The sequence below is a fragment of the Chanodichthys erythropterus genome, chromosome 18, assembly GCF_024489055.1.
Source record: "Chanodichthys erythropterus isolate Z2021 chromosome 18, ASM2448905v1, whole genome shotgun sequence".
NCBI lineage: Eukaryota > Metazoa > Chordata > Actinopteri > Cypriniformes > Xenocyprididae > Chanodichthys > Chanodichthys erythropterus.
The window spans coordinates 38,481,730-38,508,061 of NC_090238.1; the positions used below are offsets into that span (position 1 = coordinate 38,481,730).

The 26,332-nt window shown below is 41.6% G+C and overlaps 1 protein-coding gene across 1 annotated transcript; it reads right to left on the reverse strand.

Moving 5' to 3' along the window:
- Positions 1–499: 499 nt before the first annotated feature.
- On the reverse strand, positions 500–24,583 carry LOC137006308 (adhesion G-protein coupled receptor G2-like). Its single transcript, XM_067366941.1, has 12 exons — positions 24,484–24,583; positions 24,089–24,187; positions 23,325–23,396; positions 21,179–21,296; positions 20,945–21,107; positions 20,740–20,877; positions 18,916–19,029; positions 18,794–18,830; positions 18,278–18,375; positions 17,988–18,115; positions 2,955–3,238; positions 500–525 (listed from the first exon to the last, which is right to left on the reverse strand). Exons 1-12 carry the CDS (start codon positions 24,563–24,565, stop codon positions 500–502), a joined length of 1,359 nt encoding a protein of 452 aa, XP_067223042.1. The 5' UTR covers positions 24,566–24,583.
- Between the last annotated feature and the right edge of the window lie 1,749 nt (positions 24,584–26,332).

Genomic DNA, 26,332 nt, shown 5'->3' on the forward strand with positions numbered 1-26,332 from the left:
TTCCACTCATCCTGGATGATGGCACTGCGTACGTGGTTCACGAGATTCTGGATTCCTGGCGCCGTGGTGGTCAACTGGAATACCTGGTTGATTGGGAAGGCTATGGCCCCGAGGAACGCTCATGGGTCCCCAAGAATGATATCCTTGATCTTAATCTGTTACAGACTTTCCACGCCAACCACCCGGACGACCACCACGACGTCGGGGTCCTCGGCCCTCAGGAGCGGGCTGTGGGAGGGGGGGTACTGTCACAGACATGTCAGGTTCCACCTCACTCCCTTACCCATGCACTCAATCACCACCCTACTGATCACCGCCACCTGCACGTCATCAACTCCGCAATCACCAGCACCATATAACCACCACACTCACACACAGTCTTCGTCCGGTCTCGTTTGCACTACTATCCATGTATGCTTACCTTAAGGACTCCAAAAGGCATACTTACCTTTTCCAGTTGTCTCCTCCATCTCCTTCGTCTCCTGTTCTCCTCGTGTGCCTACCTGCGCCGAACTCCATCCGCATCTGCAACACATCACAAGGACAGTATCACGCTCTCTTCATCTTTCAAGAACTGTTTATGCAATCATCCATATCCATTTACTCTGCTGTTTGACAATAAACCTGCCTACATTGCTTTTATGTCTGCCTCCGTGTCTCTGTTGTAACAGATATTATGTCCTAAGCTGACACCTAACCCTCACAGAAAGCTGTGCAAATCATTAGATTTAAATATAAACATGATTTGGCCAATTTATGAGCATTTTAAAGTAGCGAGCAGGTGTGGACTTTAACCAATAAGTGACATAAGCGGCTGCTTAGAGCCCCGGAGAATCAGGGGGGCCTTATGATGGCAAAACAATTTTAGCAAATGCTCCAGTGGGTATTTTTTTTTTGAGCTTTGGAGAGTATGGCCCTTTCAAGGCCTTTTCACAAAGGACGCGACAACGGCGCCACTGCGTTATGAAACCCATTTGTTTCATTGGCTTGCGCCGCGGTCAAAGTTCCGCTGCATTATGTGATGATTACCCGCGCGGCCAATAGAAACAGGGCATCAAATAACTAGACATATAGAACTCCCGCTAATAGTTTTGAAAACTCCACCTACTTTGTTCTGGCCAGCAAAATCTTTTGCATCTAAAGGGCAGCGCTGAACTCAGCGGTGAGCGCAGCGCATTCCGCGTCCTGGGTGAAAGGGCCTTTTACATATCATGTCTTTTGTGTGTGCAAATTCGTTATTACAAATGTAGGCGCGCAGCGTCGCTTCTATTATGGGCACACGTTTTTTCCACTCGCTCAAATGCTGTGGCGAGATGAAAACATCTCAACTTTTCAGAATGCCGCAAGCGCACCACAGGTCATGTGACAAGAACCAACTAATCAGCTTCGCCCTTTCCACAACAACATCAAAAGCTCAGCCGAACAGCTGATCATAGCTGTACAGGGCAGGTTTTTATTTATCTCCATAACTGCAAGGGCTAGAAATCAATTAATCCTTTGCTGATACTTCCTCGTCATCATGGAGAGCGCAGTTCATGGCATAGCAACAACAGACGCCTCGGGAGCACAAGTGCTTGAGGAGAAAGACGTGGTTTTAGACGCGATATGTGAACGGCCCCTTATTCTATTTACAATGTGTTTTGCTGCATTGAGCTCAGTAGCTACAAACATATATGTTGCTTTCGTGAACGTAATTGGCCAATCAGAGGTGTTTAAGTTAGAATCCACTCACCGCTTGAAAAGCAGGTTTTTGTTCAGAGTTGAGTTCTGTGTGCTCATGATGTGAACATTTATTTATATAGTGCTTGTTACAATACCAATTGTTTCAAATCAGCTTTACAGAAAATGCATGCGTCTACATTACAATTTAATTATTCAGAATTTTAATAAAAGCCTTATCCTGCTGAGAGGATTGATGAGGACTGAATTACATGCTGCAAAGTGTTGGTAATGACATCCCCATATTAATGCAGAATGTTTGAGCTCTTTAAATTTGGTCAAATCTGATTGGTTATCAATGTTTGTTGTTCATCAGCTGGAAGAAAATTGTTTCGAAAGTGATTCCAGCAATATTGTGTTTCTTTTCCATTATTGTTGTGGTGTGGACTCTACCATTCTCTTAAAATTTGAGTATTTTTTAAAACTAATCTGGTAAATGGGTGGTGTATGTGGTATTGTTAAATGCACATTTTTAGCCTATGTAAGCCTATATTTTTGAAGCACTGCAAAATCAAACTGATTGAACTTAAATCCATGATTGTGCCAATATTATCTAATTTACTTTCTACATTAAAGTTTATTTTTAAACTATTTAAACTATATTTAAATCTCATTCTTAGCATAATTATTATCATTACCGAAATCAGCAACCTCATTTTCGTAAGCTGTATCATTACCGCAACAAGTGTTTCTATAATATTTATTTAATAGATGGAAAAATAGAAGTTCGCTTTTAAATGCATGTGCAGAATATATACAATATGTTCTTTCAGGTTTGCCATGTCATTTTGAAAATACGTCAGGTTTCATTGACATATAAAAAAAATAGGTTGTAAATTGTGGAAGGTGTTGCAGTAATGAGAGAAATCCAAAAAAAAAAAAAATAAATAAATAAAACTGTTCATTTAAAAATAAATATTATTTCAGAATTTCAAGTAACTCTCCATGACTGTTAATAATCCATGTTTAAAAATGTGAAAATATATTTGCTTTTCTAACAGTGTTGATGTTTTCAGACTGTTGCGGTAATGAGATTTTTTAGGACTTGTTTTGGAAATTGTGTTCAAAAAAAAGGTCTTAAATTGTAAGTAAATGTTTTTAAATTTATTTTCACAAATACTCCAGAATTTGTTTCTGTCTAAAAAAAAAATTAATTAAAGCATTTTTTAATTTTCATGTTTGAAATTTTTAAAACCAAGTTTTCGTGAGAATCACCATATATAATTGTTTCTCACCCTGAAATGAGTTCAGCACAGTGAAGATGTAATATGAGGGAATGAGCATTGCTCCATAACTGAAGAACGCCACAGCCCACGTCAGGCCGAAGAGCAGGAACAAACTCAACACCATCATGAGCTGCTTTCTGAACGTTTTTTTCTTGCCATCAGCTGCTCTTCTGCGTCGGGTTTGGATAATCCTAGTGCAGATAGTGATGAAGATTCCTGTCGTGAAGATGAAGACTAAGGTGTAGTAGCCGATGTTCACTATGTAGTGAATGACAAGATCTGTAATCCAGCACCTATAATCAGAAGAGGGTGAAATATATTTAAGACAATCAGAAGACTAAAGTGCCACTATTATGCTTTTTGGAATATTACTTTTATTGTAGTGTGTAATAGAGCTGTTTGTGAATTGGGGCCGCACAATTAATTACATTTTTAATCACGATTACGCATGCCACGATTTTGTAATTGCTCAAAGGTGTGATTACAAAAAAAAAAAAAATTCCACTTACCAGGGGTGGAATACACCATACATGGCTGACAACCGAAATGTAATTGATATATTGCTAGACAATCCTTTAATAATAGTCAATAATCACAATATCTAACTATGGAAACAAAATGCCTTTGAAAAGGTTAAGTGCAGGATTTAAACTCAAACTGTTAGAAAACAGCACAAAAAGTTCCTTAAATGCTGATGATAGCTGTTCAGTGCGGGTGTTTTAGTGCTCATCTTCATTAATTGCAGCGCTGTTTTCCGCACGTTTTTAGACACTGGGGAAAGGGAAATCTATTTAGAGCGCTTCATTTTATTAGTTAAAATATCTATATTTGGCACCAGCGTATCGATTCTCATTCTCATTTTTTTTCTGCTGCCAAAGCAAATCCACTTTGATGAGATTGATACGATAAAACTGACGCCATCGTTACGGTTCATATCACTGTGAATCAAGTGCTGAGGAAGAGCTGAAATTCAGATATAATAATGAGAGTTTGGTTTCTGACACGTTCTGTAAGTGGTCAACCAACAGACTCAGCCATCTAACCAATCAGAGCAGAGCATGCTCTCAGAAAGGCGGGGTTTAGAGAGACCGAATCCTTGAATGAACCGTTTCAGACACTAAGAGAAAAGAGCTGATGCTCCAGTAGATATTATGAGAAAATGAAAGTGTTTTTGTCCTTGGATGAATGTGAACCTGTTGTAGGAGATCTTTAAAAACAAAATTAAGAACTTTTAAAATAGTACAATAGGGACACTTTAAAGCTTCATTATTTCATGCATTTGTGACATCAGAAAAACTTACATTTGTGTGGTTTTTCCAGATGTTGTTTTTATAATCAATGTTTTATATCCTCCTACAGAAACAACAGCTACGACTATAGGAGCCGAAAATGCTGAAAACACATGGAGATCAGGGTTATTATAGTCCACTTAAATGAAAACTATAAAATAGACATTAAAAAACACTAATAAACATATTTCATTACTTGAAATGAAATAAACTTCAGGTGAAAATAAAAAACCTTAATCTTATTTTATTTTAGCTAGTTGCCAAGGCAACATTTCTCAATTTCATTTAGTTTAACTTAATGTACTAAAATAACTAAAACTTGATATTTAAAAATACCACGGATGGAGACAAACTGACTTGTTGAGTGCTCAGATACTTTTTCAAAGGAACAGCTCAAAAGAAAAAAAAACATTAAAAGCAGGGCTTAACATTAAGGAATTTTATTTTCTTGCCCCGCCAAAATTTTCACTGGCCCCACAACAAAAAATCAATAAAAGGAAAAGACAAGAAAAATGGGCCTATAAAATAAGCATAGTTATTGTTTTCGTTGTCTTTGTTACATTTAACCTCAATAGGGTTATGACAGCAAAAGCTACTAGATTAACTTATATTTTAAATATTGATAGACAAATAAACAGTAAGTAATAAAATAGTAACAAATAATCAAATTTTGAGTAATAGTACAAATAAATACAACAGAACAAACTTAAATTAAATAAATGGTGCTTTTCAAGTTTTTCATGTAGGTTTAAACAGGAGATTTTCAGGTACAGAAATAGTAATCTAATGTATAACTATAGATTAAACTTTAGTAAAGTTAATCAGTCAAGAGCAGTTACAGATGTAAAAATGTTCTTAATGTTGAAAATATAAAATGTTAAATACTGTTAATTGAAATTATTTTAAAAATGAACAGACACTTTAAATGTGAAATTAAACCCGCCGGTAGGTGGCAGCGAATCACTGTTAATGAGCAAATCATTGAGATTCAACCGATTCATTCAAGCGGCTGATTTACTCAGGAAGTATTGCTCATAGACGCAAAACAACTCTGCTGACTTTGGAACTATTTTCATTAGAGAAATGCACCGAAACAGACGATTTGGTGTCTTAAATGTAAGTCACTTGATATTAAGTTCTTGTTCATTAAACTGTATGCTAAATAAAATCAATATCATATTTGTAAAGAAAATAATATCAGATTGTTAAATCAACAATTACGATATCATAGATGATATATAACGCACACCCTACAGCACTGGCCCGATCGGGCAAATGACCGTTCCGTCTACTGTCCCGAGCATCGTTCACACTGGCCCCGGGCCATCGGGCAGTCCTTATTGTCGAGCCCTGACATTAAAAGTCGAAAAACAACTTGTGTGCAATTTTCTTTTTTGAGTGAACTCGAGTTTACAATCTGCTGGTTTTGTTTTAAACAATGTTATTTTCTTAAGTGAACACTATAACAGGTGGTTTCTCCATGTAACTCACTCCAGCCGAACACGGTGATCTTCCTCATGTAGTCTTTGATGGTGATATTCTGTCTGATGAGCCATAAGTACATATGAAGAGCTTGAATGAAGAACCAGGTGAATGTAGTCAGCATGGAGTAATGCATGAGCAGCGCTATGAAGACACACGCAGCCTTGATTTCTGTGTTGGCGACGCTCTCATTTGACAAAAAGGATAAATCCAGGAGAAACAAAGCCACACACATGTTCATCAAGATCTTTGTGGCCTGATTTGATTTGGCTTTCCTGTTCAAATATAAAAACAACCTGTATTTGTAACATGCATTTAGCAGATGTTTTCATCCAAAAGATGAACAAAAGCAACTGTTTAAGGAACTTTTAATTATACTTACTAGGGCTGTCGCGATAACCGCAATATCGTAAGAACGCGCTATTTACAAGGCAGCCGCGGAGGACTGCATATACCGCAGCAACCGCGATATTTGCATGTTTTTTATTTTTTGAAAGGTATGTCCTTCTCGTTTTACACTGCATGCATGTGAACTAAATATGAAATAAGTTAATTAGGGGTGCACCGAAATTTCGGTCGCCGAAAATTTTGGCCGAAAATGGCATTATCGGTTTCGGGCCGAAATAAAAAATCCAGCCGAAAATGTCAACCGAAAATGAATGTCAACCGCGCCCCTCCCATCTGTGCGCTAGCGCTTGGGTTTCACTCACGGTCAAGCTGTTTGCACACGTCACCCACCCCTCCCCTCCGTGCTCAAGCAGGTTTCACTCACGGTCGAGCTGTTTGCACGCGTCTGCAAAGATTAAGCATGTCAGCGGTATGGAAGTATTTTAAAGTTTCAGATGAGGATAACAAACTTGCAATATGTAACGTTTGTTCTGCAAAAGTCTCACGAGGGGGTACGGTGCCAAAGAACTTTTCGACAACAGGTTTGATACACCACCTGAAAAAAACGACATCCAATTGAACATGAGGAGTACCGCAAAACAACATTAATTAAAAGTACCCCAACTACATCACAAACACCCTCTGTGGCCACGTTATTTGAAAAGACTAAGAAATTTGAGGAAGATAGTGTCAAAGCATGTGGCATTACTGAGAAAGTGATGGAATTCATTGCCTTAGATGACCAGCCATTTTCTGTGGTGGAGGACATTGGATTTCGTAGGCTCATACAACATATTGAGCCACGTTATACACTGCCAAGCAGATGCTATTTTGTAGAAACAAGTCTACCTGCAATGTATGACCGAGTTGCAAAACATGTTCATGAGCTCATGTCCACAGACAGACAAACTCTAAGTTTTACCACAGACATTTGGAGCTCAGACGTTAGCCCAACTAGCATGCTTAGCTTAACAGCGCAGTGGATTGACTCTGATTTTAAACTGCAAAACATTTTGCTTCACTCAGGCCTTAATGGGGCTATCAGTATGAGATAGACCCTCTCTAGGCAAACCCTCTCCAGAACTCCTGGGAACAGAGCGATCGGGGAAAAGTGTGTACAGACGTAACCTCGGCCACGTCTGCACCATGGCATCCAACCCCAGAGGGGTGGATTAGTCAGAGAGCACCACAGTGGGCAAAGAGATGTTCTTTCGAAGCAAATAGGTCAACTTCTGCACGGCCGAAGTTCTCAAATGAGCTCCACCACCTCAGGGTGGAGACTCCATTCCCCGGGCCTCGGCCCCTGCCTCAACAGGATGTCTGCCCCCACATTTTGATGGCCCCTCGGGTGTGGGAGGAAGTATTTGAGTACTCGAAATACCGCCATCATTTCCAGATGATTTATGTGTCAGGAAAGTAGATGGTCCTCCCAAAGACCCTGAGCCGAGCGACCACTCATGATCGCCCCCCCCAGCCTGTGAGGGAAGCATCCGTCGTTAGCATTACACGACGACAATGAGCCCCCAACACAGGTCCCTGGGACAGGAACCAAGGCTTCTTCCACATGACTAAGGCACGAAGGCATTGCCGCGTGACCTTAATCATGCGAAAAGGATTTCTTCTCAGAGAAAACCCCTTGGTCCTGAGCCACCACTGTAAGGGTCTCATGTGCAGCAGGCCAAAAGGTATCACGTTGGACGCAGCTGCCGTAAGACCCAACAGTCTCTGAAACTGTTTTGCAGTGTGTGACTGGCCTAATTTCACCCCATTCACGGCCGAGAGAATGGAACGCACCAGAGCAGGAGACAGATGTGCCTGCATCGTGATGAAATCCCAGACTACCCCTAGATCGTTGGTAGTTTAAGCTGGAAGAAGCACACTCTTCTTGGCATTAATTCTCAGCCCTAGCCTTCTGATGTGAGACAGAACAACATCTCAATGTTGGACTGCCATATGCTCAAACTGAGCTAAATTCAACCAATTGTTGATATAATTCAACACGCGAATGCCCTGGAGTCTCAGAGGAGCCAGAGCTGCATCCACGCATTTTGTGAAGGTGTGGGGTGAAAGCTAGGCAGAAAGGAAGAACCCTGTATTGGTAAGCTTCGCCCCCGAAAGCAAATCTGAGGAACCTCCTGTGCTGAGGATGGATGGATACATGAAAGTACCCTCCAACCCTCTTTGGAACAAAGTACAGACTGTAAAACCCTGACAGCTTGCTGGGAGGAGAAACCCTTCTATAGCTCCTTTTTGCAAGAGCGTCAGAACTATGTGTTCCAATACCAGAGACTGCAAGGGGTCCACCACTATAGGGAAGACCCTGTTAAATTGGGGCGGGCGAGACCCGAATTCTGTAACCCTTTCTTTGTGAGCAGTACCCATTGAGAAATACTTGGAAGAAGTTTCCATTCTACCAGAAATCTACTAAGGGAACCAGTCTCTCAAGACTGGCCTCTGGTTTTTTTTTTTTTTTGTTTTGTTTGTTTTTTTGAACATTTGACTCGGCGCCCTGAAGCGGCGAACCGGCAGGGAACAACCGAATCAAATGTCGACCGGCCCTCCTCAGAGGGTCAGTGGAGACCGCTGCACCCTGAAGCACACGAGGTGGCAGGGTTGGCAGAACGGCCCCCTGAGGGCACCGAGGAGGGGCGGATACCATATAGTGTGGTAAAGAACCCTCTTCGGAAAGGGGCTACCCTCGAATGTCCTATGCCACTGGCGTCAGGACCTTTTCGAAGTCTTCTTGGTGATAACAGTCCGCAGATCTGTCTTACCCCACAAAGACTTCAGCTGTAGCAAATTAGCTCAAAATAAATATGAATAATTAATCATAACTAGTTATAATTAATTATTAATATTTTAATCAGTTAATAAAATTAACTTAATGTAATAAAATTAATATTACAATCAATTAACCTGTTGTTCAATGAACACACAGTGTTAATTGTTTATTAACTAAGAAATGTTCATTTCCAGGTTATGGGAAATAATCTTATTCTACTAAAAGCCTGTAGTCAGGACCGACATGAATAGGGACTCCCGTATATGAGCGCAAAACACGGACAACCTTACGTGTGACATGAACAAGACTTTATTAACTAGACTAAACACTTAAACTACTCTAACATTCACACACATACATGCATACAGTTTACCAAGAGAGAGAGAGCTAAAGCAGAGTACAGGAAGCAAGAGGTTACAGCATTGTTGGACATTCAGCAGATCAACAGCCTTGAGCAAACCATCAGTTTAGTTTTAACCGGCCCTTCTTTAAAAGGGGTAAGGATACTCAATGTATCCGATAATGAGACTAAGTTTGATACTTGCATGTCTCTCCAAGTTGAATTAAAGTGTCCTGATGCAATTTGTGGAGGCTCCCGTTGAATCTTTGCTGATATTGTCTTGATGAAAGAGAACCAGTTGGATTCAGAGGATCTTTGGTGAATGGAAGGTCTAGGCCGAGGCCTGGCACAAGCTTGGGGTTCCTTAGAAGCTTCTAGCTTCTTAAAGCATCATCTTGACGTCAGCATTTGTCAGTAAAAGAAAAGAAGAAGAGGAGGAAGAGCAGGAAGCGAGAGGTTTTATCTTGTGATCCATGAATATAAGGGGTGGAGACATCACACCCTCTTAAGGTGTCTGAGCCAATAAGGAGTTGCCCCCTCGGAGGGAAGTTTTACGAGTCTTTGTTCTGTAGCAAGATATTAGCATAAGACACTGGATTGGATGTTTGAGAGAAGAACCCTCTAGATTCTTATAATACTAATGTGTCACAGAGTTAGTAACATGTAACATAAATTACCAAATAGGAAATGAAAGTTGGAGTCCGTAGATACCAAGCATGCTGCCAATGTGATCTCAGTTAACTATACATTTGCAACTATGGAACATTAATACCAAAATAGTTCAAAAGAGAGAATTAATACATAGAATAAAGCCTATAAAAGGAAAGTCATGAGATGGGAAACTTGGATACATGTTTATACATTTCCCAAGTGGTTATATAGAGAATACGTAGGATTAAGAGAGTTTATTTGTCCTTCTCAGGAAGGATGAGTCACTAGTCTCTACAGCATTCTTATGGATCATAAAAGTACCATATAACTGTAACAGGACACCTAGTTGTGCCTGTGTGCTAGCTACACTTGGGATGTTGGTTGCAGTTTTAGGGGATGAGTTCAGAGAACTTTGATAGTGAGAGTGAGTTTATGGGTAATTCATTGAATACCATGAATAATTGTGTGGCTGATTGGTCCAGACGCTACATCCCCCCTTTCGATCGGTGTTGTTCTTTCTATGGACAACAGCGAACGACGTTGAAGGTGTAGAGAGATCAGACACACCACTGGCACACAAGGCTGGAAGGCTGTGATTGGCTCTGGTTGTATGTGTCTCTTGGAGTGGTGGTCGTTCCATTGCGGTTGATGTAGACAGTAGACAAGCTCAGGTCTCTGAGCTGGTGTTGTGTGAGTGGTCAGAAGCTTCTACTTCTGAGTACTCCTCAGGTAAGAACTGTTCAAGGAGCTATCTTACTAGCGTTAGAAGCTCCTGCAGGTCCGATGCAGGCGTGTCCAGTCGTCCTTGTGCTGCCTGCTGTTGGAGATCCCGCTGTGTCTGCAGGAAGAGGATGCTCCCATCCCTGGCTTCTCCCTGTGGTAGGTCTGGTACCTGGGTCTGTCTGAATTAATCCTTCTCCTTCTGCAGCTGCAGAGGATTTCAGGAAATTGGCTGATAAGGTGTCAAGCAGAAGGCTTTGGCTTCCCCCTCTGTACCTCTGTGCTTGGCTGGGGGAGGTTCTTCTGCTGACTCCATGCGGTGAAGTGAGATGTTTCTCCTGCAGTGGTTCTGTTTGCTGCAGGTAAGAGAGTCTCAGTTCTCTTTTCTTCTGTGTCTCTATTCTGTCAGGGTCCTTGTGTCTGTCCCGAGCCTCCACCATTACTGTAGCAAATTAGCTCAAAATAAATATGAATAATTAATCATGTTTCTGATGTTAGAATAATAAACGTGTGATTTTGAAACACGATATGTGTGTGAGGTGGCGAGTCCTCAAATCAATATCACAATATCCACCTCCTCAGAGCTGGACATGTGTACCGGTGCCTCAGCCCGGAGGAAGAAACCGCAGAGCGTGCTTCCACCTGGGAGAGGCACTGAACCTGGCAGGTAAGGGCAGAGAAAGGGCAGCGCCCGTCTCTAACCCCTCTGCCAAATTCATCTGCGAACCCCATGATCTGAACCGCCTGTCTGCCTCGGCAGATGCGGGATCCGACCACGAAGAACGCGAGCCGCGGCGCCCTCCTCAAAGAGCGCCCGGCGGGAGTGGAGAGGTTTTATATTACAATGCTCGCAAACAACCCCCTCGAGGGCCGCCTGGGCATGCTCCGCTCCCGGACAAACAACACAGAGCTCGTGTGTATCCCCATGTCACGGTTGAAGATCCGCAGTCTCGTTCTGTGGTCTGTGTTTATGTTGTGCTGTCACGTTAATTGTTTCATGTGGGCGTCGCCGCTGATTGCAGATCAGCGGCAGCTGTGTTCAATCTGGACTGCCTATTTATTTCCTTGTCTTTCGTCTCGTGTTTGTCAGATCGTTGTTGGAGTTCCCTGTTCTGTTTCCTGGTTTCCTCGTGTGTGCTTCCATTTGGAGTTGTTTCGTCGTGTCTTCACTCTGGATTACTGTTTCATCGTTGGATTCTTCACTTCTGATTCACTCCCACGGACTTCACCACGATCATCTCACCGCGGTCCACCAAGGTCCCTGTGTCGCCGCTCTCCTGCTGTCTGTGTGTTTGTCATCTGACTTTCTGGCGTGAAGCTCAAATAAATGAGATATTTTGACTTGCACTTGCATCCCTCGTTATTTCCCGTGACAGAACGATCTGACCAACAACATGGATGCAGCAAGTTCAGCAGCATTAACGGAGTTTATCAACCACAGCATTGCACGGATGGATCAACAGCAGGAGAGCATTTCCTCTACCGGACGCGCCGTGCAGGCATTGGTGACACAGGTGTCCGAGCTCTCCCAACAGCTACAAGAACTTCGAGGTCCCGCTGCGCCGCCCACACCGCCCGTTCCCCCACCACAACCCCCGCAAGGAGATCAACCTGAACCACGCTTACCTACACCTCAGACATATGCCGGTGAGCCGAGTTTTTGCAGAGCCTTTCTGAACAAGTGTTCACTGTATTTTTCTCTGCAGCCACGCACCTTCGAAAGGGAGGAGTCCAAGGTGGCGTTTGTGTTAACCTTGCTCACCGGGCAGGCAGCTTTGTGGGGAACGGCGGTGTGGGAGAATCAAGATCCTTGCTGTTCCTCGTTCCAGACACTTGCCGCCGAAATGAAGAGAGTGTTTGACCGTGCGGTCACAGGAAAGGACGCAGCCCGACGTTTGACGGGACTCAAGCAAGGAGATCGCACGGTAGCGGATTATTCCATCGAGTTCCGAACACTGGCGGCGGAACGAGGAGGCGCAGTGGGACGTCTTCCTGCATGGGTTGGCCGACCGTGTACAAAAGGAGATCTACGTTTTGGATTTACCTCAGAGTCTTAATGGACTGATTGATCTTGCACTACGGGTGGATGCCCGTATCAACCGTCTGGAGAATCTTCCTCGTTCCGTCTTCGCATCCCGGGGTGCAGAGGCTCGAGGAGTCAACAACAGAGACACGGTCGGTCCCGCTTTCGATCCGGAACCCATGCAGGTGGGGAGAGCTCGGCTTTCCCGGGAGGAGAGAGAGCGGCGGAGATCCCAAGGACTGTGCATTTACTGTGGAGGGGCTGGGCACTTCTTGAACAACTGCCCGGTAAAAGATCGAGCCCGGTAGTAACGTTGAGGCTACTATCGGGTGGGATCTCCGCTGAAAAGTCCTCACCATCCACTCTTCTCCCGGTTAGACTGAGGTGGGCCACACACACGCTCACCTGTCACGCTCTACTGGATTCGGGGGCTGAAGGTAATTTCATGGACACACAGTTTGCACATCGCTTTCAGTTACCCATCATTCCTCTCACGAGACAGATTTCCGTCAACGCTCTCAATGGCCAGGATCTACCCAACATAACACTCACCACCACATCCATTACCCTCATCACTTCTGGCAATCATACTGAGTCTATTCCATTCCTTCTCATGGATTCACCCCTGGCCCCCATTGTTCTCGGACACCCCTGGCTCACACAACACAACCCCAAGGTGGACTGGCGTCAGCACACTGTCTTGGAATGGAGCACTCAGTGTCATAAGTCTTGTCTTGTGTCTGCTTGTTCTTCTGTGTCTGCTTCTGTGTTACAGGAAAAGGCTGCGGATCTGTCAAACGTGCCCGCGGAGTATCTAGACCTGAAGGAAGTGTTCAGTAAGTCCCGAGCTGCTTCTCTTCCTCCGCATCGTCCCTATGACTGTGCTATAGATTTAGTTCCCGGTAAGTCTCCGCCTAAAGGCAAGTTGTACTCTCTGTCCGTTCCCGAGAGGGAGGCCATGGAGAAATATATTTCTGATTCTCTAGCAGCTAAGTTCATTCGCCCTTCCTCTTCTCCGGCGGGGGCGGGGTTCTTTTTGTTGGAAAGAAGGATGGTTCCTTGCGACCTTGCATTGATTACCGGGGGTTGAATAACATCACGGTAAAGAATACTTATCCTTTGCCGTTGATGTCTTCAGCCTTCGAGAGGTTGCAAGGAGCGTCCGTCTTCACGAAATTGGATTTAAGGAACGCTTATCATTTGGTCCGCATTAGGGAGGGGGATGAATGGAAGACCGCTTTTAACACCCCCAGGGGGCACTTTGAATACTTGGTCATGCCCTTCGGGCTTTCCAACTCCCCGGCGGTCTTCCAGGCACTCGTCAATGACGTGTTGAGAGACATGGTAGACCAGTTCATATATGTCTACCTGGACGACATATTGATTTTCTCCTCGTCTCTCCAGGAACATGTTCAACACGTCCGACGAGTGCTTCAGCGGCTGCTAGAGAATGGGCTTTTTGTCAAGGCGGAGAAATGCGATTTTCATGCACAGTCTGTTTCTTTCCTAGGGTACATCGTCTCGTCTGAGGGAATTCGCATGGATCCTGACAAGGTTAAGGCTGTGGTGGATTGGCCAAGCCCGGATTCCCGTAAGGCCCTACAGAGGTTTCTGGGCTTCGCTAATTTTTACCGGCGGTTCATTCGCAACTTCAGCCAACTAGCCGCGCCTCTGACAGCCTTGACCTCCCCAGAACGGCGTTCAGGTGGTCCGATGCAGCTGAGGCTGCATTCGCCAAACTGAAAGACCGCTTTGTTTCGGGTCCCATCCTCATTGCCCCTGATCCTTCACGTCAGTTCATGGTGGAGGTCGATGCGTCAGAGGTGGGGGTAGGTGCAGTTCTATCCCAGCGATCTCCTTCAGACGAGAAGATCCACCCCTGCGCGTTTTTTTCTCATCGTTTATCTCCAGCCGAACGCAATTATGACATTGGTAACAGAGAGTTGCTGGCAGTCAAGTTAGCGTTGGAAGAATGGCGTCATTGGTTGGAGGGTTCGGGGGTACCTTTCATTGTTTGGACTGACCATAAGAACTTAGAGTATATCAGAACGGCTAAAAGACTAAACTCCAGGCAAGCTCGGTGGGCACTTTTTTTCGGACGTTTTGATTTTTCTCTCTCGTACCGCCCGGGTTCTAAAAACATCAAACCCGATTCTCTTTCTCGTATTTTTGATCCTTCCGAACGCCCGTCTACTCCCGAGTGTATTCTTCCTGAGACATTAGTGGTCTCCACTCTGACATGGGAGGTCGAATCGAAGGTCAAGTCGGCCTTAGAAGGGGTAACGCCTCCGCCCGGATGCCCACCGAACCGTTTATTTGTGCCGGAGAGGTTAAGGTCCAGTGTTATCAAGTGGGGGCATTGTTCCAACGTAGCCTGTCATCCAGGGGTTAATCGCACCAGTTTTTTGGTCAAGCAACGATTCTGGTGGCCTGCCATGGCTCGTGACATTCGCCGTTTTGTTTTGGCTTGCGCGATTTGTGCCACTGGTAAGACCTCCAATCGTCCCCCAGATGGGTTGCTCCAACCGCTGTCTGTCCCTTCGAGACCCTGGTCCCACATCGCGCTAGATTTTGTCACCGCCCTCCCACCCTCCCAGGGGAACACGGTTGTTTTGACCGTGGTGGACCGGTTCTCGAAGGCGGCGCATTTCATCCCTTTACCTAAATTACCCTCTGCTAAGGAGACAGCGGTAACTGTCGTTGATCACGTCTTTCGGTTACATGGCCTCCCGATGGATGTGGTCTCTGACAGGGGGCCCCAATTTGTGTCCAAATTTTGGCAAGAGTTTTGTAAGTTGCTGGGGGCGACTGTTAGTCTTTCTTCTGGGTTCCATCCCCAGTCCAATGGTCAAACCGAGAGAGCTAACCAAGATTTGGAAAGAATGTTGCGATGTATGGTTTCCAAGAATCCTTCCTCCTGGAGCCAGCAACTCTCTATGATTGAGTACGCACATAATTCGTTACCAGTGTCTTCCACGGGCCTCTCACCATTTGAATGTAGTTTAGGTTACCAGCCACCTATTTTTCCCAGTCTGGAATCCGAAGTCGCGGTCCCCTCCGCTCACGCCTTCGTCCAGAGGTGTCACCGCACTTGGACGAGAGCCCGTGAGACTCTTCTCCAAGTGGGGGCGCGCACCAAGGCTAAGGCTGATCGCCACCGGTCGAAGCCTCCCGTATACGTCGTGGGTCAAAAAGTGTGGCTTTCTACCAAGAACATTCCTCTCCGCTCCGTCTCCAATAAACTTGCTCCCAAATTCATTGGCCCATTTCCTGTCACCAAGATCATTAGTCCGGTGGCAGTCCGACTTAAACTTCCTCCAGCGTACAGGAGAATTCATCCCGCCTTCCATGTGTCTAAAATCAAACCTGTGTTTCATTCACACATTAATCCGCCTACCCCGGTTCCTCCACCACCGCGTCTCGTAGACGGGGAACCCACCTATTCGGTTAATCGCATTCTGGACTCGAGAAGGAGGGGACGCGGATTTCAGTACTTGGTGGACTGGGAAGGTTACGGTCCGGAGGAGAGAAGTTGGGTTCCTGCGAGGGACATCCTGGATCACTCCCTTATCGATGACTACAATCGGCAGGTAGGTGCTCCTGGGAACGCCGAGAGGCGTTCCTAGGAGGGGGGGTACTGTCACGGTTGAAGATCCGCAGTCTCGTTCTGTGGTCTGTGTTTATGTTGTGCTGTCACGTTAATTGTTTCATGTGGGCGTCGCCGCTGATTGCAGATCAGCGGCAGCTGTGTTCAATCTGGACTGCCTATTTATTTCCTTGTCTTTCGTCTCGTGTTTGTCAGATCGTTGTTGGAGTTCCCTGTTCTGTTTCCTGGTTTCCTCGTGTGTGCTTCCATTTGGAGTTGTTTCGTCGTGTCTTCACTCTGGATTACTGTTTCATCGTTGGATTCTTCACTTCTGATTCACTCCCACGGACTTCACCACGATCATCTCACCGCGGTCCACCAAGGTCCCTGTGTCGCCGCTCTCCTGCTGTCTGTGTGTTTGTCATCTGACTTTCTGGCGTGAAGCTCAAATAAATGAGATATTTTGACTTGCACTTGCATCCCTCGTTATTTCCCGTGACACCCCACCCGTGAAGTAATGAAGGTAGGGAGAAGCACACGGTCTGATGCCGTTTGCTCGCCATTATAGTGTCTTTTATATACATATATATGTGGTGTAATACTGATACTCTTGTTCTCAAACAAAAGAGATCGTCTCTGTATATGTAATTGACAGACAACACCAAATAAGACACACGATAACACAGAGCGCTGCTGAAGACACAGAAGCTGGCGTTCTTTGTTCTCAGGAGTGCTTTATAGTTTCCTGGTCCGTGACGTCACCCGCACTGACGTCCCGTCACACTATTGGTTCGATTTCACGAGTGCTTCAAGACAAAACGCGCAGAGGCGTTCCCAAAGCGACTACGCAGCGTCGATGTTCCCATGAAAGGGAACAGTTGATTATTTATGAACGAAAGCGTGAAAAAACGTGAAAATGGTCTCTTTGAAAGAAAATATCCAAAGCTAAAAGATGATATAGTGTGACTGATTGAAGCAGCCCGTATCAAAAGTGTGGGGGTCAATTTCTGTCTTTTCAAAACTGCGGGGGTCCTGACAACGGCACGCCTGTTCAGAACAACGTTACGGGTCTCTCCGATGGTCTTTCCTTTATTTATTTATTTATTTTTGCTTCGCTCTGCTTCTCGCTCAACCGCGCGTTTTTATACTGAAACATCTCCGCGTCTCATTGAGAGGCGTAATAGTCGCGCGGCACAACGAATCGAAATTCGTTGCCAACTCTTTTGATAATCGAATTTTATCGATTTTATCGATTCGTTGTTGCAGCCCTAAACATCTTGTTTCATTACATCTCTTTAAATGAATCAGCGTTTTTGAACATGCAGTTGAATGAATGGTGTAAAGATTTAAAGACCCTTGTGGCGCAACAGTGTAACTGCACTGACTGACAGCCTGTCTGGAACACGCAGAGATGAGTAGTTCTGCTTATACTCGTGAAATATCAGCAGAAAGTCTCTCGTTTAGTCAGATTTGAGGATCAGAACTAACTATTATACATATAACAATAGCCCTACGATCTTACTGTCATATTTATGTTCTGTTATGTAGACCCTTATTTATCTTGACATTTTCTTCTGTTACCTTCTTCCTGTTTCAATACTCTGTTTTCGTTATTGAATATGACGTTACACAAATTTTTTTTATATATATATATAATATAGATAGAGTGATAAAATCGCATATCGTGCTATTGTGCCACTCAAAAATACCGCATGGAAAATCCTTAACCGAGACAGCCCTACTACTTACAGTAACTATATGTTATATTTTAAGATACTCTACCGTAAGAGGAAATGCATGAACAGAGCGACGGACAGAAAAAACATGGAGATGCCACAGCCGATAGAAGTGATGAAGCTCAATGAATCCACATACGCCTCTGTGATGTTTGAATTTGCATCTGGAGGAGACTGAGAGATCAGAGAAACACAACAGAAACAATCCTTTTGAAACCTTTTGTTGTTTGTTAGCAGTAATCAGATCTTTACATTTTAAATGCATATTATTAGTTTTGACTTCTTTAGTCATCTTTTACAAGTTCACTGGCTAAAAGACTCTGAGAAGCTTCTCACCATCAGCACTGCAAAGAACGTCAGATGTGAACACGAGCACTTTATGGTGTTGTTGGTTTTTTCTGTCTTACAGCCAGACGTTGTCCAATTAAGATTTCCTTTGAAGAAAAGAGTGCGAGGAATAAAATTAATTATTAAAAAATACATTGGGTTTGTTGATGGGAACTGATCAATTCAGTCATAAGTCAAGTCAAGTCACCTTTATTTATATAGCGCTTTTTACAATGCAGATTGTATCAAAGCAGCTTTACAGTGATAACTGGTACATAATTTGGCTGCACAGCAGCTCTTTAATAATAGTGTCAATGCAGGCAGATCAGAAGCACTGTTGAATAAATGTCAAGAATACTATTGAATATCAAATGTCAAGTGACCCCAACTAAGCAAGCCAAAGGCGACAGCGGCAAGGAACCCAAACTCCATCAGGTGACATCAGGTGGCAAACAAGTGGCAAATAGGTGTTAAAATGGAGAAAAAAAAAACCTTGGGAGAAACCAGGCTTAGTAATGAAATTACCTTTTCCATCCCAAGAACTGCAGGACGCCTCACCCAACTGTAAGAACATGTTTGATTTTTATTTTGCTTATACAGTGTCTGATTATTATAACAAAACTATTTCGGAACAAAGCCTTCATTACCAGGTCATTATTTGTAAAGCTCATTTCTATATTGTTGGTAAGGTTGAAGATGTTGGCCCACATCGTTATTCCATAAACCTCATTGTTCAAAACTGTGTAATTTTTAGTTTCATCCTAAATAAGAAATTCAATAAGAATACAAGAATAAACCAACCATTAATCAAAAATACTTATTTGTTAAAAGAACAGTTCACCCAAAAATGTCTTATACAGTTATATTTCACTAGATCACAAAAGTCGAAGTTCATACATCAATTCATAGTCGCAAAGTGGATTAAAAAACACCTTAACCATTAACCGACGAGATTTGTTTTCCAAGGCTTTAGTTTTACAGGCGCGAATAGCAGCATGAACAACATAACATGAGAATTCACACATCGTCACATTACTGCAGCGCTTCTGTGAATGGAGAGAAACATATCAATAACAAAATCATATATTGGCCTATATTTGAAAAATATTTAATTTATAAATATTAAAATAATTAACAAAACAAAGGAAAACTGTGTGACAAGTAGTATTTGCTGAGTTTTGGTTTATTTTTTTGACGCGCTCCACAAAGTTCACGGAATCCGAGGTGGCAGAAATAAGTGGCATCCCGTTTGTTTTCTTTAATTTACGCAAATTACATGAACGTTTTTTTCCCACATAAGTTTTTCTGCTATTATAAAGAAAAAATTAAAGTGATTATACAGGCGCCTCACACACATACACACACACAAAACATATCAGTTCTAGCATTGCTAACTTGATCAGTGCCGAAGGCTACATGAGCCCAACAGCAGTTCCTGTTTCAGTTTTGATTTAAATGAATTAGTTTTGGCTTTGCGTTTATACAGTATAGCTTGTCTACTTATATTTTTTATTATTTCGTTCTGAATACCGTTAACTTTAAAGGTGTAACGAATGGAGACTCAGGCAGGAGATCCAAGTGCAGCATTTATTTACAAGTGAGAGTGGTCGTACAGGCAGGGTCAAAACAGGAACAGTGAGGAACAGGCAGAGTCGTAGTCAATGGACACGCAAAGATCAGGGCAGGCAGCAACGGGTCAATAAACAGGAACAGGCAAGATCAAACACAGGCAGACAGGAAACAAGGAAACGCTCAGAAATGACACACTGTGTAATCAAGACTTCGCCGTGAGGTGGTGTGTGTGAAAGTCCTTTATAGTCCTGGTAATGATGTGCAGCTGGATGTGGTGATCAGTGTGGAGTGCTTGGCTGTATGTGGCAACAGGTGATTGGTGGAGTGAGTGCATGTGATAGGCAAGGGAGGATTATGGGAAATGGAGTCCGGAGTGAGCAGGAACGTGACAGGAACAGATGGTGATCGTGACAAAAGGATTTGTTGTGTAGAGGGGAACTAAATTATAATAGCTTTGATTCACTTTATTTAACGGTATTTTACATTAGGCTATTTCTGAATGTAATATTATACTGCAACTTATTTGGGACTTGTGTGTTTTATTTTTTTATTCTTTCAAAAATGCAATTTTATGTGTAGAATATTTAATATTTATTTTAAAAAATATCTCATGAAAAATTACTTAAAAAATGACAAACTAGTTTTTAAAACATTTAACTGAAAGCATTAATCTTCAAAATTCTTCCTGTTGGTTAACGGTTAACTATTTAATTATGAGCATCCGTAGTTATGACAGTGTACTGAAGTCCAGCTCTTCTGAAGTCACCATGGAAAAGAGATTTTATAAAAATGTTGCTTTGTGTTCCACAATATAATAATGACAAGTATAATTGTTTTGGGTGAACTATCCTATAAATATTCCTTAAAATGTTCAAAGATGGAATTTTTAAATTGAGTACCTTTGCAAAGTTTTTGAACCGTACAGCTACAAAAAATGCACTTCCATTGTTTTCCAAACGTGATTTATTAAAGGCCTCAATGGGAATCTTTATAGACCAGGGAATGTCTGTCATCAGGTCACTTTGACAGTCAACAACCTGTGAAAAAAGAATTAGCATTTTAAATGAGGAACATTAGAACATGGTATAATTCCTCAAGTCTTACTTTTATCATGTCTTGATCTGAAGAGTAGCATGATTCTTTAGTTTCTGTGTTTTTGGGTTGTATGTGAAGAAGACCAATAACATCCCCAATGACAATCCGTGCACTGCTTATATTGTTTTTTTCCATCTCTAACATCTTAGTCTTCAGTGTGTCTGAGGTGTCTCTGCAAAATGTTCTTAATCACTTTGTATTCTGTAATAGTTATTTGTAATGTACTGGTAAATGCACACTTACAGTATTGAGGGATCAGGAGATTTACCAACTGTTAGATTGAAGGTTGGTGTCTTATCACAGTTCACACACTTCCAATTACTCCCGTTCAAACTCAGAATGTATGTGCTTTTTTCATTCCCTTTAGCACACAGAAATAAGTAAAGGATGGAATATATTTATATATCTGCATATTTATATATCTGCATTTATGTATTATAATCTCAAAGATTAAAGTGATCCAGTATACTGTGTTATTTATAAATGTAGCCTAGTGTACATCTGTTTTTTCTGTTTATGGTCAAGGAACAGAAATAATAGAATAGAATAAAAGTTTTTAGACAAATACTATTACAATATCATATTTTACATCACATTTCTTTTATAAAGAATGAGCTCTGGACGGAGCTTATGGACAGAAAGCAGGAGTTATGAGTTATAGAGTGTTGCAGAAATGAACTGACAGCATCACACTGGATTTAATCAAAATATCTTAATTTGTGTTCCGAAGATGAACAAAGGTCTTGCAGGTGTAGAATGACATGAGGGAGAGTAATTAATTACATTATTTTCATTTTTGGGTGAACTAACCCTTTAAAATACAAATAAAACAAATAATTAAACTATAAGCAATAGCTCAAATACATACAACAGAACAAAGATACAAATCAAATCATTGCCTTTAAGGTTTTTCAGGTAGGTCTAACAGTAGTTTTCAGGTACAGAAATTGATTCTCTGATTAGCAAAGAATTTAACAATATTCCATTAGTTATTCCACAGAACATGGGATCTCTGTTTTTTATATTGCAAATCTTCACTCTTTCTTTCTTTCGTTCGCATTTAAGCCTTTTATAGGCTATTCGCATTCTTTACTGTGGTAAAGTAGAAAAAACACTGTAGGACAGAAACCTTTTTGCTTGCATGTTAATTTCTATTTAACACAGTTTGTGCTTGTTATTAGACTATATAAGGTGCGTCAAGTTTATTTGTATAGCGCTTTTCACACACGCTGGTGATTTTTACTTTCGCTTTGCCTGGCAGCGCAAAATCAAACATAGCCTAAATATCTTGCACTTGCAGAGGATAAAACTCGCTCTTCAGACCTTTTACAAGTGTCAGTTGCTCGTAACATCAGGAGATTACATGAAGATAATATTAAAGACAGATGGTCTCTTTCCTGCTCGTGTCCCACATCCCTCTCAAAGCGCAGAGCGGTAGGCTATATCAAAGACTATAATAACGGGACTTTGGCTATATGATGCATCTTTGTGTGGAAATAAAAAACGAATATTTTTTTTAAATAATATTTAACTTTCTTATTATTTAGGTTACCATTATATACCGATATTTATTTCATAGTTTTACAGGCTGTTGTGTGTTGTTTCACTGACGGAATAGCTAAAATAAACACGCACATCTGTTACCCCTGTTGAAGAAACCAGCATATGCTGTAAGGTAGGTTTTGAAGCTGGTATGCTGGTTTATGCTGGTCCTGTGCTGGTCCATGCTGGTAAAATAGTTCCAACAGATTTTGGTGTGGTACCGAGAACCATAAAATTTTCACGGTATTGGTACCGAATACTGGAATTTTGGTACCGTGACAACACTAGTCCAGATGTTTAACACTGAATAAATGACACCGGCCCCTCTGTAACATCACGCAAGGTAAATAAGAGGATGACATCTAGTGGAGAAAACTAATAAGATTAAAAAAAAAAATTCTTTCATTAATAAGATTTTTTTTTGCATTGGAAGTTACTACAATGTTTTGTGTAGGAGTTGGCTGGTTATAGTCACTCCCACGGGTTAACCAGCTGTTGATGATCCACTGATTGCTAATAGTTTAACAAATGCTTGTGTGAACAATGGATGTGCATCCTGAAGAAATCTGTTGTGTCAAGCAGGACAAGGCTGAGGGTCGTGAGAGCAGTGTGATGCAGATGGTGTTAAGTGTTAAGTAGCTGCTTTTACTTTTATTTTTTGTGTTTATTTTATACTAAAGTGTGTTAAACGTTTGCCGGTTTCCGCCTCTTCCTTCCCTGAACAACTAACCTCGCTACATTTGCCCAGTTTATTAAACATGTTTTACCCCTAACCACATGAGTGCCTTGGAATTTTCTGGTTTCATCTAATGAAAATTTGTTTCGAAATCTTAAAACACAGACTTACCATTGCATGTACCGTCGTCATATTCAGCTTTTTCACATGTCTTATCATCAACAGGAGGGATTGTCAGACATTCTCAAGAGAACATAACAACACAATTCAACATAATTATCAAATCATAATGTAGCTGTTAAAATCAATTAAACTTCAAAATTGATTAGTTCCCATCAGAGATGGTCAGGAAGGTAATAAAAGAACAACAGAGGAATAAAACCCAAAAGAGCGATTGCATTGTGTAGCCTAATATCATTTACATGTCTGACTACAGATATCAGATTAATGTTTAGAGTCAGTTACTGGTAGTTTGACTTCCTGAACAGTGAAAACACTGATCCTTTTAAACCATTTTTAGGAGCAGCTCGACCCATTTGTCCGACAAATGACAGATTGGAGGATTGTTGGGAAAACTGCTTTGATAACAGTCTGTATGTGTGAGTTTGACTTCTGCACAGACCAAACTAACACGTCACAATGACACACAGTACACTGTGATCACAGACAGGTTAACCTTTGACTCGCTTCTTTTTTTCGTTCTTTTTGCTACGAGAATATGACAATGGGAAAATGATAAAAATATAAATGAAATAATGCACATAAAATTTAGATATAGTATATTAGGGCTGGGCGATATATCGAATGCTTTTGTCACGTGCATTTCGTCAGTCCCAGCCCTATAGTATATCAGCACAGGCATGTTACACTTGTGCTGTTAAATAACTAACTGTCCTGCCCTAATCAAAGAGAGAAACTGACATGAAAAAACTTACCTAGGTGTGAGTGACCAGGTGGTTTGCAGTTGGGAGTGGTGGTGGTAATGTTACTGTTGCTTTCCTTTATTTGGCAAGTAACAATATTTTTTGATGATCCTGCAGAAGGGAAAAGAATGATTACAAAACTCGCTTAATATAAATAGTTTAAAATAGCCTGTTAAAATTGCCATGATCTGCTTTTCCAAACCCAGAAACACATTACAGTGTTTAGGGAAAAAAAAAATAACATACAGACTCTATTCAGTTTGTCTTAGGTGTGTTAGGATCTATTTTTGATTTGCATTGATTGACAAACAGTCATCGTCATCACTGACAGCCATGATCAATCATGAAAAATAAAAAATAGCTTTGTACTTATGTGTTAATTTCATTTAATTTAAGACCACACGCACTTGATTTTGTGACAGTTGACTGTTGACATTTTGATTCATTTGGCAAAAACCACAGCTGTATGTCTTTATCCGTCTCATTCATTCTTACTTCATATTTCCCCTTATCATTTGTTATGTTGAAACAGTGTTTTCTGTTTCCAGTGTCTTTGCAGGGTCCTGGAAACATCAGAGAGAACTTTTTTTTTTTTTATTATTATTGTTGGGAAAAAAAAAACATTCTAAATAGTTTTGAACTTGAGTTTATAAATTAAATATACATCTTTTTACCTAGAGAAGATGTGTTTATACTGACATTCATTGTGCAAAAATTCTCTTCCACTTCATCACAAGCTGATAGACATGTCAGTTTAATATCTGGAATAAAAAGAACTCAGTGAGTTTGGATCGTGATCTGTCAGTCATCGCAAGAACATTCAGATAATAACATGACTGTAGTAATACTGTATATTTATCAGTGTATATTTCACATCTACCTGTTTTACTCGAGTCCCCGAAACATGTCTCTGTCAAATTGTCACCAACTAGTATTTTTTTTGAGCAACCTGCACAAAGATAACATTAAGAAGCTATTATGTAATGTAGGGCTGTAACGATATGCGATATGAAATCGAAATCGCGATACGCAGGTCCACGAACCTGTATCGCGATGTGAGAAGGCAGAATCGCGACACACCCCTTCCAACTCCCAGAGTTATCCTTCCTGTCCAGATCCAATGCTACTACATTTTTAAATTACTATAAGTATTAGGGGTGTAACCATTTATTGTAGATGGTGTGTCTCAATCAGCTCTCTAGTTCAGTAAGTGTTTCGGGCACACATTGAATCTTGCAAGCAGGTTTAAACGTTTCTCATGTCAGTCTCTTGCATGGTCGAGTGAGAAAAGTCGTGGCTTTCTTTCACCGCAGTGCACAGCAACAGCTGTGCTCACAGAAAAGCTTTAAGAAGTTCTGTGGGGCCGTTCACATATTGCGTCTTTTCCGCGTGCAAGTCAGTTATTATTTTCAAATGTAGCCGCGCGGCAGGCGCGCTCATAATGGGATCGACGCGCATGCAATTCTCAACTTCTCAGAATGCCGCAAGCGCACCGCAGGTCGTGTGACAAGAATCAACCGATCAGCAATGGCCTTTCCGTAACAAAACATCAAAAGCTCAGCCGAACAGCTGTTCATAGCTGTACATGGTGGTTTTTATATCTTATCTTCATCAATATATCTCGTAGTAAAACTAATGCAAGGGCTAGAAATCATTTATCCTTTGCAGAAATATCCTGATCCTCTTGGAGAGCTGAGTTCATGGTTGCATAGCAACGACCGACGCCACGGGAGCGCAAGCACTTTAGAAAGCAGGAGAAGCGGTGCGGCTGCGCCTTCCATGCGTTTTTAGACGCGATATGTGAACGGCCCCTATTCATAATTCTAAGTTCATGTTAAATTTAACTTTTTTTTTTCAGTGACAGACAGCCCTATTCAACTGTTAATTTGAATACTGAAGGTTTTTATTAAAATTTTATATTTATCTATTTTATTGAAATGTGATCTTGTATGTACAACAAGGAAAATTATTGAAATTTGTTAATGTTTTTTTTAATAAATCTTTGAATTTCAGTTTCATTTTGTTCAAAATATCGTGATACGTATCGTATCGTGAACTCCGTATCGAGATACGTACCGTATCGTGACCTGAGCGTATCGTTACACCCCTAATGTAATGATGTATGACATAATGATATAATTATATCTTATATCTCTTCAATTTAATATTAATATTTAATATTATATCTCTTATTTTAGATGCCTAAATTTAGACTCACACATTTACAGTCATTATGATGTTTTATTTTTATTATTT